The following is a 20,279-nucleotide window of genomic DNA, read 5'->3' on the forward strand; positions in this document are numbered from 1 at the left end:
ATGTCTCATATTCAAAGTACACCAGACTCAGAATCTTACACATTGCTTGAATACTCTCCAGTCTAGCACACCCTATAGGCAGAGTTCTTACAGCAAACTGCTCACCTACTTGGGCACTGAATAGCTAAGGAGAGTTGCCTTTGGTCAGGCACAAGAATGAGTGAGTATGATCATAAGACACCCTGCATGACAGTTTTTGCTTGAAAACCTGCTTGGTGTGCCTGCTTAGAAATGACTGTGAGCCCGGTAGGCATCTACACGGACTTTTCCAGAACAGTGGGACCAGACCTAGGTCTCTTACTCTCCAAATAACTATTCTCATTATACCCTTAGGGTTTAAGTGATATCTAGAAGTGGTCCTTCCTTCCACACCCCCAAAATATTTCCCCCATGAGTCTCTCACTGAAACTGAAAATCAATCATCAGAGATTCACTCCTTTGTAATGAGACCTTGTCATTTCTAGAATCTTAATTTAAAATATTTTACCGCCACCAAAAAAAAAAAAAAAATCACCAGGCCTGCAAAGAATCATGTGGTCAATCCCTAATACATCTAAGGTAATAACTCTGGAAAGCAGAATGAGAACACTGGTTACCTAAATCAATAAGGACACAAAAGCAATGAGTCTGCAGCCCCCAAGGCAAATTCTGCCACCTTGATTATTCCACCAAGGGCCTACACTAGTCATCATGCCACGTTGTCAAGTTCATCTGTCCATCAATCCCCTACTGAGCCCCTCCCACGAGATGGGCACTAAGTACTGGGTCAGTTTGCTGCAGGGGGCTATGCTCCTGGAAAACTTTCATGGGGTATCCGCAGCAGCCACTTAGAAGATGGGCAGAATTTTTAAATTCCCACTGACTCTTCCTCCTCACATTTAATTTGTTTGCAGTTTTCTTGGGCATTGCCTCAAGTCTAGAAAAGCTGAGGCATTCAGGACCTTGTGTGAAAAACCTGAGCTTTCCACACAGTTTTGCTTGCATGGCCGAGTGTTTGCTTGCTTTGGACTGATGAATCCAGCTTGCCTTTAGCGAAGTCAGAGGGTGGCTAATGCCACACAGTGGCTCTGAATAGCGTAACTAGCCTGTGCTTCACGAAAACCTACCCTGCAGAGCTTGATCAATCAAAAACCGAGGCATCTGAAGCCCTAAATATTTCCCCCTGGAGTAGAGCACAGAAGCTGATGTCACTGCATGTGCCTGCTCTCTCTTAAAGCAAGTAGTTATTTCACTTCTGCTAAGTGGAGAGGGGTAGAGGGAGGGAGAGAGAGGGAGAAAGGAAGCAGCAGAGGGGATAGAGAGAATGCTAATGAATGTATGACAGGTACAAGGAGTTATACTCAGCCTTGAAAAGAATAATGGGGTACATATCAGAAAAAAGACCACGTAGCTTTTTTGAATTCAGATCTTAATGAGACTAACTGAAATGGAGAATTAGGGAGAAAGAAAGATGGAGAAAAGATTCCTCAGAACCTAGAAGGATACTATTGTTGAGAGGAAGTTTCATTCTATGAATCATACATGTTAAGTAAATAAATAAATAAACCTTTCTCCCTTTTACTTTTCAGGGATATTTCTTCCACTAAACTGCAGGCCCTGCCTAGCTATGGGCTGGAGTCCATTCAGACACTAATTGCCACATCATCCTATTCTCTGAAAAAACTGCCATCAAGAGAAAAATTTACCAATCTCCTGGATGCCACATTGACTTACCCCAGCCACTGCTGTGCTTTTAGAAACTTGCCAACAAAAGAGTGAGTAAAAAACAAAAGGTAAAGCCTGCCAGGCTGTGGCAGAAACTCAGATTTGAAAATAGTCAACTGGTCGATGGCTCCCAGCCCCTTCACTCCCTGCCTTCTAGACCAGCTCCATAGTCATGGGGTCACTTTCAGATAGACCAGAAGAAAATGAACTGTCTTATTTCCGCCTGAAAACTGACTCCAAATAGTCGATTCACCCTGCAGCTAGAAGACCTTCATAGCTTATTCTTAGCTAATTCAAAACTATAGCCTTAAATCAGACTATAACTGCAGTTGCAAAATGGAGTACAAAACTGGTATCTCAAAGATCAACTAGCCCTAATCCTTATCAGAGAGCATCATTTCTAAAGAAGTGGGGGAAGTAGGCTCAGTAGGGTGAATTTTACCTAATGACTTAATCCTTAGTTAAAAAAAAGAAAAGAAAACACTACAGAAGGTTTCCAGTGTTTGGTTTGCAAGCTATTTCTCTCCCAACATAAGACTATCTTCTATTACAGAACAGATTCCTAGCCCCCTAAGGATTAGCTTAGTGTGGGAACAGAAAAGGCACAAGCTCCTGGCTGGTTTGCGATCAGTGGGGGACATCTTACTGATTCAACTAATTCACTTCCATCCAGAACGGAATGGCAGGGTGTGAAGGATTTCATTCTTTCCTGAAAGCACTGTTCTCCGGACTTTTTTTCTTTCTCACTGAAATGCATACTAAGAAATACTTTTTTTACATTGCAACTCAGTAAACACGACACATGTAACTGAAATAAAACAAAGCACTACTTAACTGTTTTACATGTGATAACACTGATATTCTCTTGTCTATTTTATTTCATGTTTTTTGCTTTTAATGCTAGTCTTGATTCACTTATTGTTTTCATGACCCACTAGTGGGTCACAACTCACAGTTGGAAAAACGTCACCCTAAAAGGATATTATACGGCCTAAGCAGATATTCTCAATCAATTAATTAGATGAGGCACTAAGAGAGTGACACTAGAATGCCACTGTCTTAGAATCAACCTATTTATAATTAATCAACCAGCATGTGTTATCATCATACACCTACTTTGTGCCTTGCATAGGTAGGTGCAGTTCTACCTGAAGCTTTTGAGGTAAGCAAGAAGACAGACCACTCACTGTACTCAGAGAGCTATGCACTATTAACTGAGCTTCAAAGAATATTAACTGAGCGCTCACTGTGTTCCAAACGCTACGCAAAAGTCTGAAGATACAAAGATGAGTAAGAGCTCATCCCAACCATCAGAGTCACAGGCAGCTGTTTGGGCACAACACACATGAGAGCCAATATTTAAGTCCAATACAGCAAATGTTATGATAGAGCTGAGAACAGAACAGAGTACTGTGGGAGAACAGAGGGAGAATTTCTAAATGGCAGCAGGGCTTATGGAAGGCTTCCTGAGGAAGTGACTTCTGCTGAGCCTTGAAGAACAGATAGGAGTTAGCTAGACACGTGTGGGGAAAAGAATACCAAGAAGATGGAATAGCTTGTGTGAAGGCACAAAGGCAAGAGACAGTGGGATGAAAGTCATTCAGAAAAACTAAAACAAGAAGACTTATGGTTACATGGAGGAGGATGAGTGAGGAGAGGAGACCAGGGAGAAGTGGGCTGTGATGGGCTCTGAGTACCAGGCCAAGTTGTTTAGAGGATGGGGAACCACTGAAGAATTCAAAACAGAATTACTCAGATTTGCTTTTGTAAAGTATCACTCTGGTAGCAAGGTGGAGGATGGGCTGTAAGTGAGCAAAGCTGGTGAGAGAACAACTAAAACAGATGATACAGATGCCGGTTTATGATAAAGCTGATTCTGGACACCTCCACTTTTGTGGCAAAGAGGTCACATCACTTCTGAAATTACTGACATGTTAAAACTTTAGTTCAGGGGTTTTTTATTTCAGTAGATGAAAGAGACTACAACCTCCGGGTTAAAAAAAAAAAAAAAAACGGCATTACGCAATTGTGGGCCAGTATCAAAGTGAGATGGGAATGCAGTCACACAGAGGTTGTCTTGATTGGAATTACAAGCTTCAACTGACTCCCTCTCTATCTCTAAAGCTAGAAACCTTGGATGTTAGTGAGGATGGAGAGCCTGAAGCTGGGTCAGTGGACTGTTTGTGCAAACTCTGGGTCACCCCTCTGCCCTGCAGCTGCTGTGTGGATAACGCACACAGCTGCCTAGGCAGATGGCCCCCAAACTCTCCTTGGTATCTATGATTAAAATTTCAAAAAAGATACAGTAGACAGAACCCAGTGCTATTATCTGAAGGCCAAGAACAACCACATTTCCTGTTAACTGTAGATTGGTTCACACAGAGTATCTCTAAGTATCAGATACAGAGCCAGCATCAAACACACACACAATCTCTCTCTCTCACTCCCTCTCTCTCTCATGCAAAATAACAAGCTGATTAATTTTTGAAAGTGAGTCCAGTAGGTCAGAGAGTTCTTATATATTCTCCACCTTCCTGCTTTTATACAAAGTCATTCCTACAAGGAACTGTCTTGTTAATACTGGAGAAGAATAATACATAGAAATATGCATTCTGGATTGCCTCATTTCTCCTTCCTCCTCAGGAAAGGTTGAGGTTCGCACAGCCTGCTTTCCTTTCCGCTATTTCTTTACCCAGTTTTCCTTTGTGCCTCCCTTTGGTTTCATCTTAGGAAAAATATAAGTACAGCCTTCTTTTAATTTCTTGACATTTTCCCCTTTCCATAGGCTAAATTTCTTAGAGGGAAACATGAAGGAATAGGGAGCAACCACATTATATTTCTGCACATAATCCAAAAAAGCAGAAAATTCACATCATAATGTCAGGTCCAGAATCTTCAAATCTTTACAAAAGAGATTCCCAGTTATAATTCAAAGCCTTGAACTCTGAATGGTTATTTGTTCATCAAGGCCGGTGTGGTGAGGAGCAAACCTTAACACACCACAAAGACAGCTTTTAATGAGCATTGAAAAATCCACGATTCAATGTGATACATTTAAGTTTTTTTCATCTCTAGAGCCCACACAAAAGACTTAGCATTCAGAAGCATTTTATCTAAGCTGGAAGCACGCTAATGATAATTCAGAAGCCTTTACTCTCTCCCAGGAAGCGTTTCAGATAGGACAATGGTGCAGAACACGAGGCTGGTGTAATAGGTAGAGGATTTGGATGAACAAAGCATAAATAGACATGATCAGGTTTAGTTTAAAGACCAAAAGCTCAACTGTGGTTGTTTGTTTGTTTGTTTTTACCTCTTTCAGGCAGAATTTTTCATTTTCCATTTTTAAAAACTTTTCCAAACAATGTGAAAGCACAGCAAGGAGACCAAATAATGAAACACTGTAAGTATTTGCATGCAAAGAAACTCGGGAAGCCATGTCTCATTGTGCGTGCATCTTATTATTATCAGTGCCAACGATTTCTTTTTTTTTTTTTAACATCTTTATTGGAGTATAATTGCTTTACAATAGTGTGTTAGTTTCTGCTGTATAACAAAGTGAATCAGCTATACGTATACATATATCTTCATATCCTCTCCCTCTTGCATCTCCCTCCCACCCTCCCTACCCCACCCCTCTAGGTGGAAACAAAGCATCGAGCTGATCTCCCCGTGCTATGTGGCTGCTTCCCACTAGCTATCTATTTTACATTTGGTAGTGTATATAAGTCCCTGCCACTCTCTCACTTCGTCCCAGCTTACCCTTCCCCCTCCCCATGTCCTCAAGTCCATTCTCTAACTCTGTGTCTCTATTCCTGTCCTGCCCATATGTACATCAGAACCTTTTTTTTTTACATTCCATATATACGCGTTAGCATACGGTATTTGTTTTTCTCTTTCTGACTTACTTCACTCTGTATGACAGTCTCTAGGTCCATCTACCTCACTACAAATAACTCAATTTCGTTTCCTTTTATGGCTGAGTAATATTCCATTGTACATAAGAGCCACATCTTCTTTATCCATTCATCTGTTGATGGACACTTAGGTTGCTTCCATGTCCTGGCTATTGTAAATAGGGCTGCAGTGAACATTGTGGTACATGACTGTTTTGAATTATGGTTTCCTCAGGGTATATGCCCAGTAGTGGGATTGCAGGGTCATATGATACTCCTATTTTTAGTTTTTTAAGGAACCTCCATACTGTTCTCCATAGTGGCTGTATCAATTTACATTCCCACCAACAGTGCAAGAGGGTTCCCTTTTCTCCACATCCTCTTCAGCATTTATTGTTTGTAGATTTTTTGATGATGGCCATTCTGACTGGTGTGAGGTGATTCCTCATTGTAGTTTTGATTTTCATTTCTCTAATGATTAGTGATGTTGAGCATCCTTTCATGTGTTTGTTGGCAATCTGTATATCTTCTTGGGAGAAATGTCTATTTCGGTCTCCTGTTCATTTTTGGATTGGGTAGTTTGTTTTTTTGATATTGAGCTGCATGAGCTGCTTGTATATCTTGGAGATTAATCCTTTGTCAGTTGCTTCATTTGCAAATATTTTCTCCTATTCTGAGGGTTGTCTTTTCGTCTTGTTTATGGTTTCCTTTGCTGTGCAAAAGCTTTTAAGTTTCATTAGGTCCCATTTGTTTATTTGTGTTTTTATTTCCATTTCTCTAGGAGGTGGGTCAAAAAGGATCTTGCTGTGATTTATGTCAAAGAGTGTTCTGCCTATGTTTTCCTCTAAGAGTTTGATAGTGTCTGGCCTTACACTTAGGTCTTTAATCCATTTTGAGTTTATTTTTGTGTATGGTGTTAGGAAGTGTTCTAATTTCATTCTTTTAAATGTAGCTGTCCAGCTTTCCCAGCACCACTGATCAAAGAGGCTGTCTTTTCTCCATTGTATATTCTTGCCTCCTTTATCAAAGATAAGGTGACCACATGTGTGTGAGTTTCTCTGGGCTTTCTATCCTGTTCCATTGATCTATATTTCTGTTTTTGTGCCAGTACTATACTGTCTTGATTACTGTAGCTTTGTAGTATAGTCTGAAGTCAGGGAGCCTGATTCCTCCAGCTCCATTTTTCTTTCTCAATATTGCTTTGGCTATTCGGGGTCTTTTGTGTTTCCATACAAATTGTAAAATTTTTTGTTCTAGTTCACTGAAAAATGCCATTGGTAGTTTGATAGGGATTGCATTGAACCTGCAGATTGCTTTGGGTAGTATAGTCATTTTCACAATGCTGATTCTTCCAATCCAAGAACGTGGTATATCTCTCCATCTCTTTGTATCATCTTTAATTTCTTTCAACAGTGTCTTATAGTTTTCTGCGTACAGGTCTTTTGTCTCCCTAGGTAGGTTTATTCTTAGGAATTTTATTCTTTTTGTTGCAATGGTAAATGGGAGTGTTTCCTTAATTTCCCTTTCACATTTTTCATCATTAGTGTATAGGAATGCAAGAGATTTCTGTGCATTAATTTTGTATCCTGCTACATTACCAAATTCATTGATTAGCTCTAGTAGTTTTCTGGTAGCATCTTTAGGATTTTCTATGTATAGTATCATGTCATCTGGAAACAGTGACAGTTTTACTTCTACTTTTCCTATTTGTATTCCTTTTATTTATTTTTCTTCTCTGATTGCTGTGGCTGAAACTTCCAAAACTATGTTGAATGATAGTGGTGAGAGTGGACAACCTTGTCTTGTTCCTGATCTTAGTGGAAATGGTTTCAGTTTTTCACCATTGAGAACCATGTTGGTTGCGGGTTTGTCATATATGGCCTTTATTATGTTGAGGTAAGTTCCCTCTAAGCCTACTTTCTGGAGAGGTTTTATCATAAATCAGTGTTGAATTTTGTAGAAAGCTTTTTCTGCATCTATTGAGATGATCATATGGTTTTTCTCCTTCAATTTGTTAATATGGTTGATCACATTGATTGATTTGCATATATTGAAGAATCCCTGCATTCCTGGGATAAACCCCACTTGATCATGGTGTATGATGCTTTTAATGTGCTGTTGGATTCTGTGTGCTAGTATTTTGTTGAGGATTTTTGCATATATGTTCATCAGTGATATTGGCCTGTAGTTTTCTTTGTGACATCTTTATCTGGTTTTGGTATCAGGGTGATGGTGGCCTCATAAAATGAGTTTGGGAGTGTTCCTCCCTCTGCTATATTTTGGAAGAGTTTGAGAAGGATAGGTGTTAGCTCTTCTCTAAATGTGTGATAGAATTTGCCTGTGAAGCCATCTGGTCCTGGGCTTTTCTTTGTTTGAAAATTATTAATCACAGTATGAATTCCACTGCTTGTGATTGGTCTGTTTATATTTTCTATTTCTTCCTGGTTTGGTCTCAGTAGGTTGTGCTTTTCTAAGAATTTGTCCATTTCTTCCAGGCTGTCCGTTTTATTGGCATATAGTTGCTTGTACTAATCTCTCATGATCCTTTGTATTTCTGCACTGTCAGTTGCTACTTCTCCTTTTTCACTTCTAATTCTATTGACCTGAGTCTTCTCCCTTTTTTTCTTCATGAGTCTGGCTAATGGTTTATCAATTTTATCTTCTCAAGGAACCAGATTTTACTTTTATTGATCTTTGCTATCATTTCCTTCATTTCTTTTTCATTTATTTCTGATCTGATCTTTATGATTTCTTTCCTTCTGCTAACTTTGGGGTTTTTTTGTTCTTCTTTCTCTAATTGCTTTAGGTGTAAGGTTAAGTTGTTTATTTGAGATGTTTCTTGTTTCTTGAGGTAGGATTGTATTGCTATAAACTTCCCTCTTAGAACTGGTTTTGCTGCATCCCATAGGCTTTGGGTCATCATGTTTTCGTTGTCATTTGTTTCTAGGTATTTTTTTATTTCCTCTTTGATTTCTTCAGTGATCTCTTGGTTATTTAGTATTGTTTAGCCTTTATGTGTTTGTATTTTTTACAGATTTTTTCCTGTAACTGATATCTAGTCTCATACCGTCGTGGTTGGAAAAGATACTTGATACGATTTCAATTTTCTTAAATTTACCAAAGCTTGATTTGTGACCCAGGATATGATCTATCCTGGAGAATGTTCCATGAGCACTTGAGAAGGGACTCTATTCTGTTGTTTTGTATGGAATGTCCTATAAATATCAATTAAGTCCATCTTGTTTAATGTGTCATTTAAAGCTTGTGTTTCCTTATTTATTTTCATTTTGGATGATCTGTCCATTGGTGAAAGTGGGGTGTTAAAGTCCCCTACTACAGTTGTGTTACTGTTGATTTCCCCTTTTATGGCTGTTAGCATTTGCCTTTTGTATTGAGGTGCTCCTATGTTGGGTGCATAAATATTTACAATTGTTATATCTTCTTGGATTGATCCCTTGATCATGATGTAGTGTCCTTCTTTGTCCCTTGTAATAGTCTTTGTTTTAAAGTCTACTTTGTCTGATATGAGAATTGCTACTCCAGCTTTCTTTTGATTTCCATTTGCATGGACTATCTTTTTCCATCCCCTCACTTTCAGTCTGTATGTGTCCCTAGGTTTGAAGTGGGTATCTTGTAGACAGCATAAATACGGGTCCTGTTTTTGTATCCATTCAGCCAGTCTATGTCATTTGGTTGGAACATTTAATCCATTTACATTTAAGGTAGTTATCAATATGTATGTTCCTATGACCATTTTCTCAATTGTTTTGGGTTTGTTATTGTAGGTCTTTTCCTTCTCTTGTGTTTCCTGCCTAGAGAAGTTCCTTTAGCATTTGCTGTAAAGCTGCTTGGTGGTGCTGAATTCTCTTAGCTTTTGCTTGTCTGTAAAGGTTTAATTTCTCTGTCGAATCTGAATGAGATCCTTGCTGGGTAGAGTAATCTTGGTTGTAGGTTTTTCCCTTTCATCACTTAAATATGTCCTGCCACACCCTTCTGGCTTGCAGTGTTTCTGCTGCAAGATCAGCTGTTAACCTTATGGGGATTCCCTTGTATATTATTTGTTGTTTTTCCCTTGCTGCTTTTAATATTGTTTCTTTGTATTTAATTTTTGATAGTTTGATTAATATGTGTCTTGGTGTGTTTCTCCTTGGATTTATCCTGCCTGTGACTCTCTGCGCTTCCTGGACTTGATTGTTTCCTTTCCCATATTAGGGAAGTTTGCAATTATAATCTCTTCAAATATTTTCTCTGTCCCTTTCTTTTTCTCTTCTTCTTCTGGGACCCCTATAATTTGAATGTTGGTGCCTTTAATGTTGTCCCAGAGGTGTCTGAGACTGTCCTCAATTCTTTTCTTTTTTTCTTTAGTCTCCTCTGTGGTAGTTATTTCCACTATTTTATCTTCCCGGTCACTTATCCGTTCTTCTGCCTCAGTCATTCTGCTATTGATTCCTTCTAGAGAATTTTTAATTTCATTTATTGTGTTGTTCATCATTGTTTGTTTGCTCTTTAGTTCTTCTAGGTCCTTGTTAAACGTTTCTTATATTTTCTACATTCTATTTCCAAGATTTTCCATCATCTTTACTATCATTACTCTGAATTCTTTTTCAGGTAGACTGCCTATTTCCTTTTCATTTGTTTGGTCTGGTGGGTTTTTACCTTGCTTCTTCAACTGCTGTCTGCTATATTTCTCTGTCTTCCCATTTTGCTTAACTTACTGTGTTTGGGGTCTCCTTTTCGCAGGCTGCAGGTTTGCAGTTCCCGTTGTTTTTGGTGTCTGCCCCCAGTGAGTTAGTTTGGTTCTGTAGGTTGTGTAGGCTTCCTGGTGGAGGGGACTGGTGCCTGTGTTCTGGTGGATGAGGCTGGATCTTGTCTTTCTGGTGGGCAAGACAGTGTCCGGTGGTGTGTTTTGGGGTGTCTGTGAACTTAGTATGATTTTAGGCAGCCTCTCTGCTAATGGGTGGGGTTGTGTCCCTGTCTTGCTAGTTGTTTCGCATAGGATGTCCAGCACTGGAGCTTGCTGGTCGTTGAGTGGAGCTGAGTGTAAGCATTGAGACGGAGATCTCTGGGAGAGCTCTCGCCGATTGATATTACATGGGGCTAGGAGGTCTCTGGTGGACCAATGTCCTGAACTTGGCTCTCCCACCTCAGAGGCTCAGGCCTGACACCCAGCTGAAGCCCCAAGACCCTGTCAGCCACACGGCTCAGAAGAAAAGGGAGGAAAAAAAAAAGAAAAAGAAATAAAGTTATCAAAATAAAAAATTAAAAAATATTATTAAAATAAAAAAGTAATTAAAAAAAAGACGAGAGCAACCAAACCAGTAAACAAATCCACCAATGATAACAAGCACTAAAAACTATACTTAAAAAAAAAAAAAAGACAGACAGAACACTAGGACAAATGGTAAAAGAAAACCTATACAGACAAAATCACACAAAGAAGCATATATATACACACTCACAAAAAGAGAAAAAGGAGGAAAAAAATATATATATATATACAAATATATATAAAAAAATAAAGGAAGAGAGTAACCAAATCCATAAACAAATCTACCAATGATAATAAGCTCTAAATACCAGACTAAGATAAACATAAAACCTGAAACAAATTAGAGGCAGAAAGCAAACCCCAAGTCTTCAGTTGCTCCCAAAGTCCACTGCCTCAATTTTGGGATGATTCGTTGTCCATTCAGGTATTCCAGAGATGCAGGGTACATCAAGTTGATTGTGGAGATTTAATCTGCTGCTCCTGAGGCTGCCCAGAGAACTTTCCCTTTCTCTTCTTGGTTCGCACAGCTCCTGGGGTTCAGCTTTGGATTTTGCCCCGCCTCTGCATGTAGGTCACCCTCTGGTGTCTGTTCTTCGCCCAGACAGGAGGGGGTTAAAGGAGCAGCTGATTAGGGGGCTCTGGCTCACTCAGGCCGGGGGGAGGGATGGGTATGGAATGCGGGGTGAGCCTGTGGTGGCAGAGGCCGACGTGATGTTGCAACAACATGAGGCACGCCATGTGTTCTCCCAGGGAAGTTGTCCCTGGATCACGGGACCCTGGCAGGGGCGGGCTGCACAGGCTCCCAGGAGCAGAGGTGTGGATAGTGACCTGTGTTTGCACACAGGCTTCTTGGTGGCTGCAGAAGCAGCCTTAGCATTTTATGCCCATCTCTGGTGTCTACGCTGATAGCCGCAGCTCGCGCCCATCTCTGGAGCTCCTTTAGGCGGTGCTCTGAACCCCCTCTCCTTGCGCACCCCGAAACAATGGTCTCTTGCCTCTTAGGTAGGTCCAGACATTTTCCTGGACTCCCTCCCGGCTAGCTGTGGCGCGCTAGCCCCTTCAGGCTGTGTTCACGCAGCCAACCCCAGTCCTCTCCCTGGGATCCGACCTCCGAAGCCCGAGCCTCAGCTCCCAGCCCCCGCCCGCCCCGGTGGGTGAGCAGACAAGCCTCTCAGGCTGGTGAGTGCTGGTCAGCACCGATCCTCTGTGCAGGAATCTCTCTGCTTTGCCCTCTGCACCCCTGTTGCTATGCATTCCTCTGTGGCTCTGAAGCTTCCCTCCCACCCACCCCCCATCTCCGCCAGTGAAGGGGCTTCCTAGTGTGTGGAAACTTTTCCTCCTTCACAGCACCCTCCCAGAGGTGCAGGTCCTGTCCCTATTCTTTGTCTCTGTTTTTTCTTTTTTCTTTTGCCCTACCCATGTACGTCGGGAGTTTCTTGCCTTTTGGGAAGCCTGAGGTCTTCTGCCAGCGTTCAGTAGGAGTCGTTCCACATGTAGATGTATTTTTGACGTATTTGTGGGGAGGAAGGTGATCTCCATGTCTTACTCCTCTGCCATCTTGAAGGTCTCCCAAGGATTTTCTTTTGATAAAAATCTTGGTTGGGGGCATGTTTGCAAAGCATTTTTTATAGTTTTAAAATGGGGATTCTTTTGTGGTTTTTTTTGCAAGTGGCATCCAGTTGATCAATTATCTCTTTCAACTGGTTAAAAATAAATACTTTTAAAAAACATACCTACATATTCATTCTACAGTTATATTAAATTCTCTTCAGGAATTAAAATTTTATTTGCAGGTATTCTGATGTCACTAAGGGCTTGTTTAATGATAGCCTCACTTGTAAGGATTTTCACTAGTCATGTGGTCAGCATTCCACAAAGATTAACTGATTGCAGACACAGCCTCTACAAGTAGCCACTTCCCTTCAAAGAGACTTAGGCCACCTTGACCATTATGCTCTGGAGCTTAAATTATTCATACTTAACACTATCACTGACACACACTAGACGGGAGCTCCATTTCTATTCTACTGATTTTTTTTAACATTTTTCAGCTGCTTTGGCACTTCACATACCTTCAAATGTAAAACAGCATGCCTCGAAAGATAATCCCAGTGTCCCTATGCCACATTTACTGTGATTTAGAAGTTTTATTATTTCCCTTCCACTCCCATCCCCTCCCCCATGTCCTTCAGGCTACAAAACCAGATGCCCTTCTAAGATACTTTGCCAATCTCCATTCCCTCTTCTACACCTTTTTTTTTTCTTTTCTTTTCTCTTTTTTCCTATCAATCTGCAAGATATATAGAGTCAGCAGGGTACTACGATAGAAGGATCCTGGGCTTTGGAGCTCCTCAGAGTTGGATATGAATTCTTTTTCTTTTTAAGATTTTTTTTTTTTTGATGTGGACCATTTTTAAAGTCTTTATTGAATTTGTTACAATATTGCTTCTGTTTTATGTTTTGGTTTTTGGCCACGAGGCATGTGGGATCTTAGCTCCTCGACCAGGGATCAACCCCACACCCTCTGCACTGGAAGGCAAAGTCTTAACCATTGGACCGCCAGGGAAGTCCCATGGATATGATTTGAGACTTTTTTCCTTAATTGTAAGGGACAGCAGAAATATCATTTGGCTTTCAGAACCATGAGAGTGAAGGGAGTTTTTAAAGATTGTGACAGCATCGAGGGTACCTTATATTATAGCCTGTATTCTTCTTTTCTTTTTTCTTCATTTAGGTCTGACACCAACTATCCTCCAGCATTCCTTTTCCTTACCATTCCCACTCTTCTCTCTCAGCACTCTCTCCATCACCACCTTCCACATAACTCTTTTGCAACCATATGGCATATTTTTTCTCATTAGTAGGAAACCACTTCTGGGTAGAGTCAATGGTACCATCAAGGGGTGTTATGGGGGAAGAGGAGACTTACTTCAGTCTCAGTAACCATCAGCCCCTACCACTCCACGCCTTTCAAAATGAGTATCCAATCTTGAGTTTACTATGCTAACACTGTTTTAAAACAAGTCCTCTAATCTTCAGCATCCCCAAAACTACCTGAAATTAACACATAATCTAAGTAAAAAGAGTGTGTTCCCCGTGAAAGCATCTTGTGTGATAAGTCCCCTTCCTTCCCTTCCCACCAGATTGCTATGCCTGAGTCCCTGGAGTTTAGAAATTCTAGAGCCAGCCACTAAGTCTTATCTGCTCTCCCCAAGATATTACGGTGCCCTTACTGCTATGGTTGGCCCCACTGTCCTCCTAAAATCCCTGTCTTTTCTCCTGCCGGTTGATTGTAACTGGAGCAATGGTGCTACTGCTTCTCCTTCCTCTGACTCAATATTGCTAAGCCTATCCAAGTCCATTCACACTCCCTGCACAGCCTTCAGTACTAAAGACAGTTCCATGCTGGGTTTTGTCAACAGTCATGTTGTTGCCCTCAGGAGCCATCCCAGGACACATGTAAGTAGCAGCAGGTAGGTTTTTGGTCTGAAGACAAATCACCAAGGAGAAGAATTGCTAGACATGTGCCCAGTAGGGCAAAAAAAGAAAGAGCAAGGGACCAGGGGAATGGGAAAGGGAACTTTTTTTTGATTTATTTTATTTATCTATTTTTGGCTGTGTTGGGTCTTCGTTGCTGCACGCAGGCTTTCTCTAGTTGCGGCGAGCAGGGGCTACTCTTCATTGCGGTGCGCGGGCTTCTCATTGTGGTGGCTTCTCTTGTCGTGGAGCACAGGCTCTAGGTGCGCAGGCTTCAGTAGTTGTGGCACGCGGGCTCAGTAGTTGTGGCTCTTAGGCTCTAGAGCGCAGGCTCGGTAGTTGTGGCCCACAGGCTTAGTTGCTCTGCAGCATGTGGGATCTTCCCGGACCGGGGCTCAAACCCGTGTCTCCTGCATTGGCAGGCGGATTCTTAACCACTGCACCACCAGGGAAATCCAAGGGAACATGTTTGACCTCTTAGTGATATAAGTTTATTCAGAAATCATGGCAGAATTTTTAGTGGTTTTAAATTAGTGCTTCTAATAGCAGCTGAAGTAGTTTTAATAGGGGAAAGTAGTAAGGGAAACTAAAGCGGCAATAGTTGGAAAGTTTTCATCTGATTAAATAAAGGCTATTATTTTGTAGGAATCATCCAGGGAACTTGCTTAAAGTGCAGATTCCTGGGCTCTGTCCCTAGAGAGTTAGATTCAGGGTCTGAAGTAAAGTCAGGAATCTTCATTGTAACAAAGACTCTGGTGATTCTGATCCAAGTGGTCCAAGGACCACACCTTGAAAAATACTGACTGAGAGATAGTGAAGTAGAAGAAAGGCCCCTGGACCATGCATATGAAGACCTAGCATTGCCACTAGTGCCTAGTGCTGAGGGACCTGAGGCAAGTCACTTACCTCCTTTAATCTTGGTCTCCTTACCAATAAAATGAAGGGTTCAATGAGCTGGTCTTTAAGGACCTTGCCAATGGTAAGAAAAAACCTATTTTCTTTCATCATTCTTATAACCACCATATATCTTTAAAGATTTAAAAATTAGGTAATTAGGGCTTCCCTGGTGGCGCAGTGGTTGAGAATCTGCCTGCCAATGCAGGGGACACAGGTTCGAGCCCTGGTCTGGGAAGATCCCACATGCTGCGGAGCAACTAGGCCCGTGAGCCACAACTACTGAGCCTGCGCGTCTGGAGCCTGTGCTCCGCAACAAGAGAGGCCGCGATAGTGAGAGGCCCGCGCACCACGATGAAGAGTGGCCCCCGCTTGTCGCAACTGGAGAAAGCCCTCGCACAGAAACGAAGACCCAACACAGCCCAAAATAAATAAATAAATTAATTAAAATATTTTTTTAAAAATTAGGTAATTATACCGATGTGCATGAGGACAAGCAAATATGCTTATATTTAATAATAAAACAAGTGAGGTTCCTATGCAGTCTCCTGTGTGTGGCAGCAGTACTTCTCCAGTTCCAGTGTGGTTTCTGCGATATGCTGGCACGTTTTTGGAGTCCCCAGTCATAGATTTCTTTTCCATTTTTTTTTTTTAAATCTGTGTTTTTTCCCTTAGGTAATTGTATTGCTCAAATATATCATTTTATCCACTCACTGTATTAGGTACACACTTCCTTCTACAGAAAATGAGAAGCTAAGTTTTAAGACTAGAGAAAAATGCTCTTTTAATGTGTGAGGAACTCTACGGTGAAATACATATTTGTAATGGCCCAGACAGAAAAATTATGCCCCTTTCTCCACCTCCCAAGATTGTATTAGCCAACTGTGGGCAAAGAGAAAATTTGTTAAGCCTACATGCATCATACTGTATCATTCATTGTCTCTGTATCCTCTCAATTCCTTCCCAAGCCAGCATCACCCTGGTTTATTCATTCCACAAACATTTACTGAATGGATACTCTGAGCTAAAACTATGTGAGGCACTGAGATTTTAGATATAAATAAGATCTAATCCCCTGACTTCAAGGCTATTACAGAATAGCCTCACAGACTATGAAAGAAGACATGCATTATCACATAATGGCAATATAGTTTGAGAATTACAACAGTACTTAGGTGCAGCCATGGCTGAGAGAAGGGGTGATAAACTCCTTAGAGGTGTAGAATCAGGAAAGGCTTCATAGAGATGCTTATCTTTAAAGATCAGGAGGAATTCTCCAGAGAAATGAGGAAAGAAAGGGAAGAAGAAACAGCACATTCAAATGCAAAGGGATGAAACAGTAGAACTTATTCTGAGAGCTACATGTCATTTCATGTGACCAAAGGGTTGCACAGGGGATTTGCAAGAGATAGTTATGAGAATCTCTAACATTCACTGAGCACTTAATAGGTGTCAGGCATTATCCTGAACAATCTACATGTGTTAATACATTTAATCCTTAGCACAACCCTAGTGAGGGAGGTATGATTATTATCCCTATTTGGCAAATGAAGAATCTGAGGTACAGAGATGTTAAATAACTCTCCCAGGTTTACACAGCCAGTAAAAGCTGGAACCCAGGCAGTCTCGCTTTAGAGCCCACATTCTGCACTGTGCAGCGCGACTGCTTCTTAGAGATGAGACTGGAGAAGGAGACAGAACAAAGATCAAGGAGAGACTTACAGGTCATCACAAGGAGTCTGGAGTTTATCCCCTAGCCAATGAGAAACTAGGATATGTTTGAATTAATGTATTTGTGCGTAAGAAAGGCCATACAGAAGGAATATACAGATGGACTAGAAGAGGACTAAAACTAGAGGAAGGATGCCAGGAAGAAAACTAATGTAATTGTCCCTTAAGAGAAAATGAAAATCTGAACTCAAGCAGTAGCAGTGTGGCTGGGAGTAAGGCAGAGGCGGAGGTGGGACTATTCCTTCTCTAGGGACAGAGCCCCTCTTCAATCCACTCTCTGAATTTGACTCATTCTGTAAGAAATATCTATTTAAAACTATTTCTTCCTATTGTTCATGACTCTATTCTTCCTCTGCTCCTAAATTTCTATCGAGTAACCAACCTATCCTTGGTTTCTATTTCTCAACTGGGCTATCTGATTAGCCAGGGGCTTAAGTGCAAGCATGTCCTTCAGTAGCTGATGATCTTTAACAATGTGAGCCTTCCAATCTCATTTGCGTTCTACTACAGACAGACAGCTTGGTAACAGTTTGGTTGACAACTAAAGGAGATAAATAGCTAAGAAACTGTCAAGAAAGGGTTCTTTTACATTGAGCAAGCAAGATTATGTCTCTAAATTTGTTTTCCAAAGAAAATCATCCTCTATACACAGCTTCATTAAGTCTTTGCATCATTGTGTAAAATCTACATATTAAAAAAAAAGTCTAAATGGCTTTTCATTCCCTTCTTAAGGAAATCCTACATCAGTTCAGAGTTCTCAGATAAATAAATGTAAGACTAAGGCTGCTGTGACTTTGTTTCCTTTTGTTTGTTTTCCTTAAAAAAACACTACAGATGATTTCTGAATATTTTCAATACCCAGAACCATAAAAATTCTAAGTTTACATTGAGCCAAACTATTCTTCTTACAGTTATTCTGCCATCTTTGCTGAGAGTGAACTGAGTGGCTGGGATTATGACTATGGTTTCTGCTTACCCAAGACACTCCAATGTGCTCCTGAACCAGATGCTTTTAATCCCTGTGAAGATATTATGGGCTATGACTTCCTTAGAGTACTGATTTGGCTGATTAATATTTTAGCCATCACGGGAAATGTGACTGTCCTCTTGGTTCTCCTGACCAGTCGTTACAAACTGACAGTGCCCCGCTTTCTCATGTGCAACCTCTCCTTTGCAGACTTCTGCATGGGGCTCTACCTGCTACTCATTGCCTCAGTTGATGCCCAAACCAAAGGCCAGTATTATAACCATGCCATAGATTGGCAGACAGGGAGTGGATGTAGCGCTGCTGGCTTCTTCACTGTATTTGCGAGTGAACTTTCTGTCTACACCCTCACAGTCATCACACTAGAAAGATGGCACACCATCACCTATGCTATTCAGCTGGACCAAAAGCTGCGATTAAAACACGCCATTCCGATTATGCTTGGAGGATGGCTCTTCTCTACTCTCATCGCCATGTTGCCTCTTGTGGGCGTCAGCAATTACATGAAGGTCAGCATTTGCCTCCCCATGGATGTGGAAACCACTCTCTCACAGGTCTACATATTAACCATCCTGATGCTCAATGTGGTGGCCTTCATCATCATTTGTGCTTGCTACATCAAAATTTATTTTGCAGTGCAAAATCCAGAGCTGATGGCTACTAACAAAGATACAAAGATTGCTAAGAAAATGGCAGTCCTCATCTTCACCGATTTCACCTGCATGGCACCCATCTCCTTCTTTGCCATCTCGGCTGCCTTCAAAGTGCCCCTTATTACAGTAACCAACTCTAAGGTTTTACTGGTTCTTTTTTATCCTGTCAATTCGTGTGCCAATCCGTTTCTGTATGCAATTTTCACAAAGGCATTCCGAAGGGATTTCTTTCTGTTGCTGAGCAAATTTGGCTGCTGTAAATATCGAGCTGAACTTTATAGGAGGAAGGATTTTTCAGCTTATACCTCCAACTGCAAAAATGGCTTCACTGGATCAAATAAGCCTTCCCAGTCTACCCTGAAGGTGACCACATTACAATGTCAATATTCAGCTGTCCTGGACAAGACTTGCTGTAAGGAGTGTTAACTGTTATATCGGTAACCACATTACTGAATTATACTTAAATATGTAAAAAAAAAAAATCTGTACCAGTAATTTTAACAAAGAGCTGATTTCAGGTAATTATGTGTTAGGCACATTAGGCAAAAAAAGACCTCGTCCTAGCTCAAAGTGTGGTCTATGACCATTGCCAGTCTAAAAACTATGCGTCACTGGCACATGATAACAATACAGAAGTTGACAGTGTTTAGAAACTTTTACAGCAATTTTGGCAGAGTAATTTTATGTCTGTTGAATCTAATATTTTAAAAATGAGGTGGTATTTTGCATGTCTTTAATTTTTTCTCATTTTGTCCTTGCAATAATTTTTATTGCATTTTATAAAAACGTTAGCCCATAACATTTGAAGTTTAAAATAACTTGTCCTTTTCATCAGATAGCTTGAGAAATACACTCTAGAGATGCACTGTTCAATCTGGTACCCACCAGACACATGTAGCTAAATTAAAATGAAATTAAAAATGTAGTTTCTCAGTTGCACTAGCCACATTTCAAATGCTCAATAGCCACACATGATCAGTGGTTACCCTATTAGACGGCACATACACAGAACAGTTTCATCATCACAGAAAGTTCTACTGGGTAGTGCTGTCCTAAAGAGTTTTATCTATCCCACCTAGGTTCTACTATTTAAAGTAAAGTAAGCATCTAAAGGCACATTTCAGCCTGTTGGTTTGGTGTTTAGTCTCTAAAGAGCAATGAAGCATTAAACAGTATACTGTAAACTCCTTGTGGGTAGGAACCCTGTCTCAATTTTGTTTCCCTGTCTCTGAGCTCAGGATCTCGGCAACAGTATCCAACAAATGTGCTGAATTACACTGAAGTTATGAAATCTATAAGGAAAAAAAAATTTTTTTTTCTTTCTAGGGCCCTATCTTTTATGGAAGTAAAAGAAAATATTTAAATATTTTAAAATGCTTAACTTTCATCATTTCTATCTTTGAGGGTATAGAAAAATACATCCAATATTTGCTAGAGGTATTTTTATTTATCAGAATTGACTCTTATAGGACAATGAAATTATGGTTTTAATTGCAGTGTTTTTTTAAGTTCCTTTGACACTTTAAAGTAACTTACTGAAAGTTTATTATATGCCAAACATGTTGATAAGTATCTTATATAATTTAACCCATTTAATCTTCATAAAACTCTATGATAAAGATATTATTCACATTTTATAATAGAGGAAAACCTATTACAATTTTCCCAAGTTC

The 20,279-nt window shown here is 40.5% G+C and overlaps 1 protein-coding gene across 2 annotated transcripts in view; it reads left to right on the plus strand.

Moving 5' to 3' along the window:
* Nucleotides 1–19,635, plus strand: part of LHCGR (luteinizing hormone/choriogonadotropin receptor) — a 61,967-nt gene extending 42,332 nt beyond the window's left edge. For both annotated transcript variants that reach the window (XM_007190111.2, XM_057558524.1), the window contains 3 exons: nucleotides 1,569–1,754; nucleotides 5,024–5,104; nucleotides 17,880–19,635. In XM_007190111.2, the coding sequence (XP_007190173.2) occupies nucleotides 1,569–1,754; nucleotides 5,024–5,104; nucleotides 17,880–19,032 (1,420 nt within the window). In that variant the 3' untranslated portion in view covers nucleotides 19,033–19,635. The remainder of the gene's footprint in view (nucleotides 1–1,568; nucleotides 1,755–5,023; nucleotides 5,105–17,879) is intronic.
* The last annotated feature ends 644 nt before the right edge of the window (nucleotides 19,636–20,279 follow it).

This window comes from Balaenoptera acutorostrata, chromosome 12, assembly GCF_949987535.1.
Source record: "Balaenoptera acutorostrata chromosome 12, mBalAcu1.1, whole genome shotgun sequence".
In the NCBI taxonomy this organism is placed as follows: domain Eukaryota; kingdom Metazoa; phylum Chordata; class Mammalia; order Artiodactyla; family Balaenopteridae; genus Balaenoptera; species Balaenoptera acutorostrata.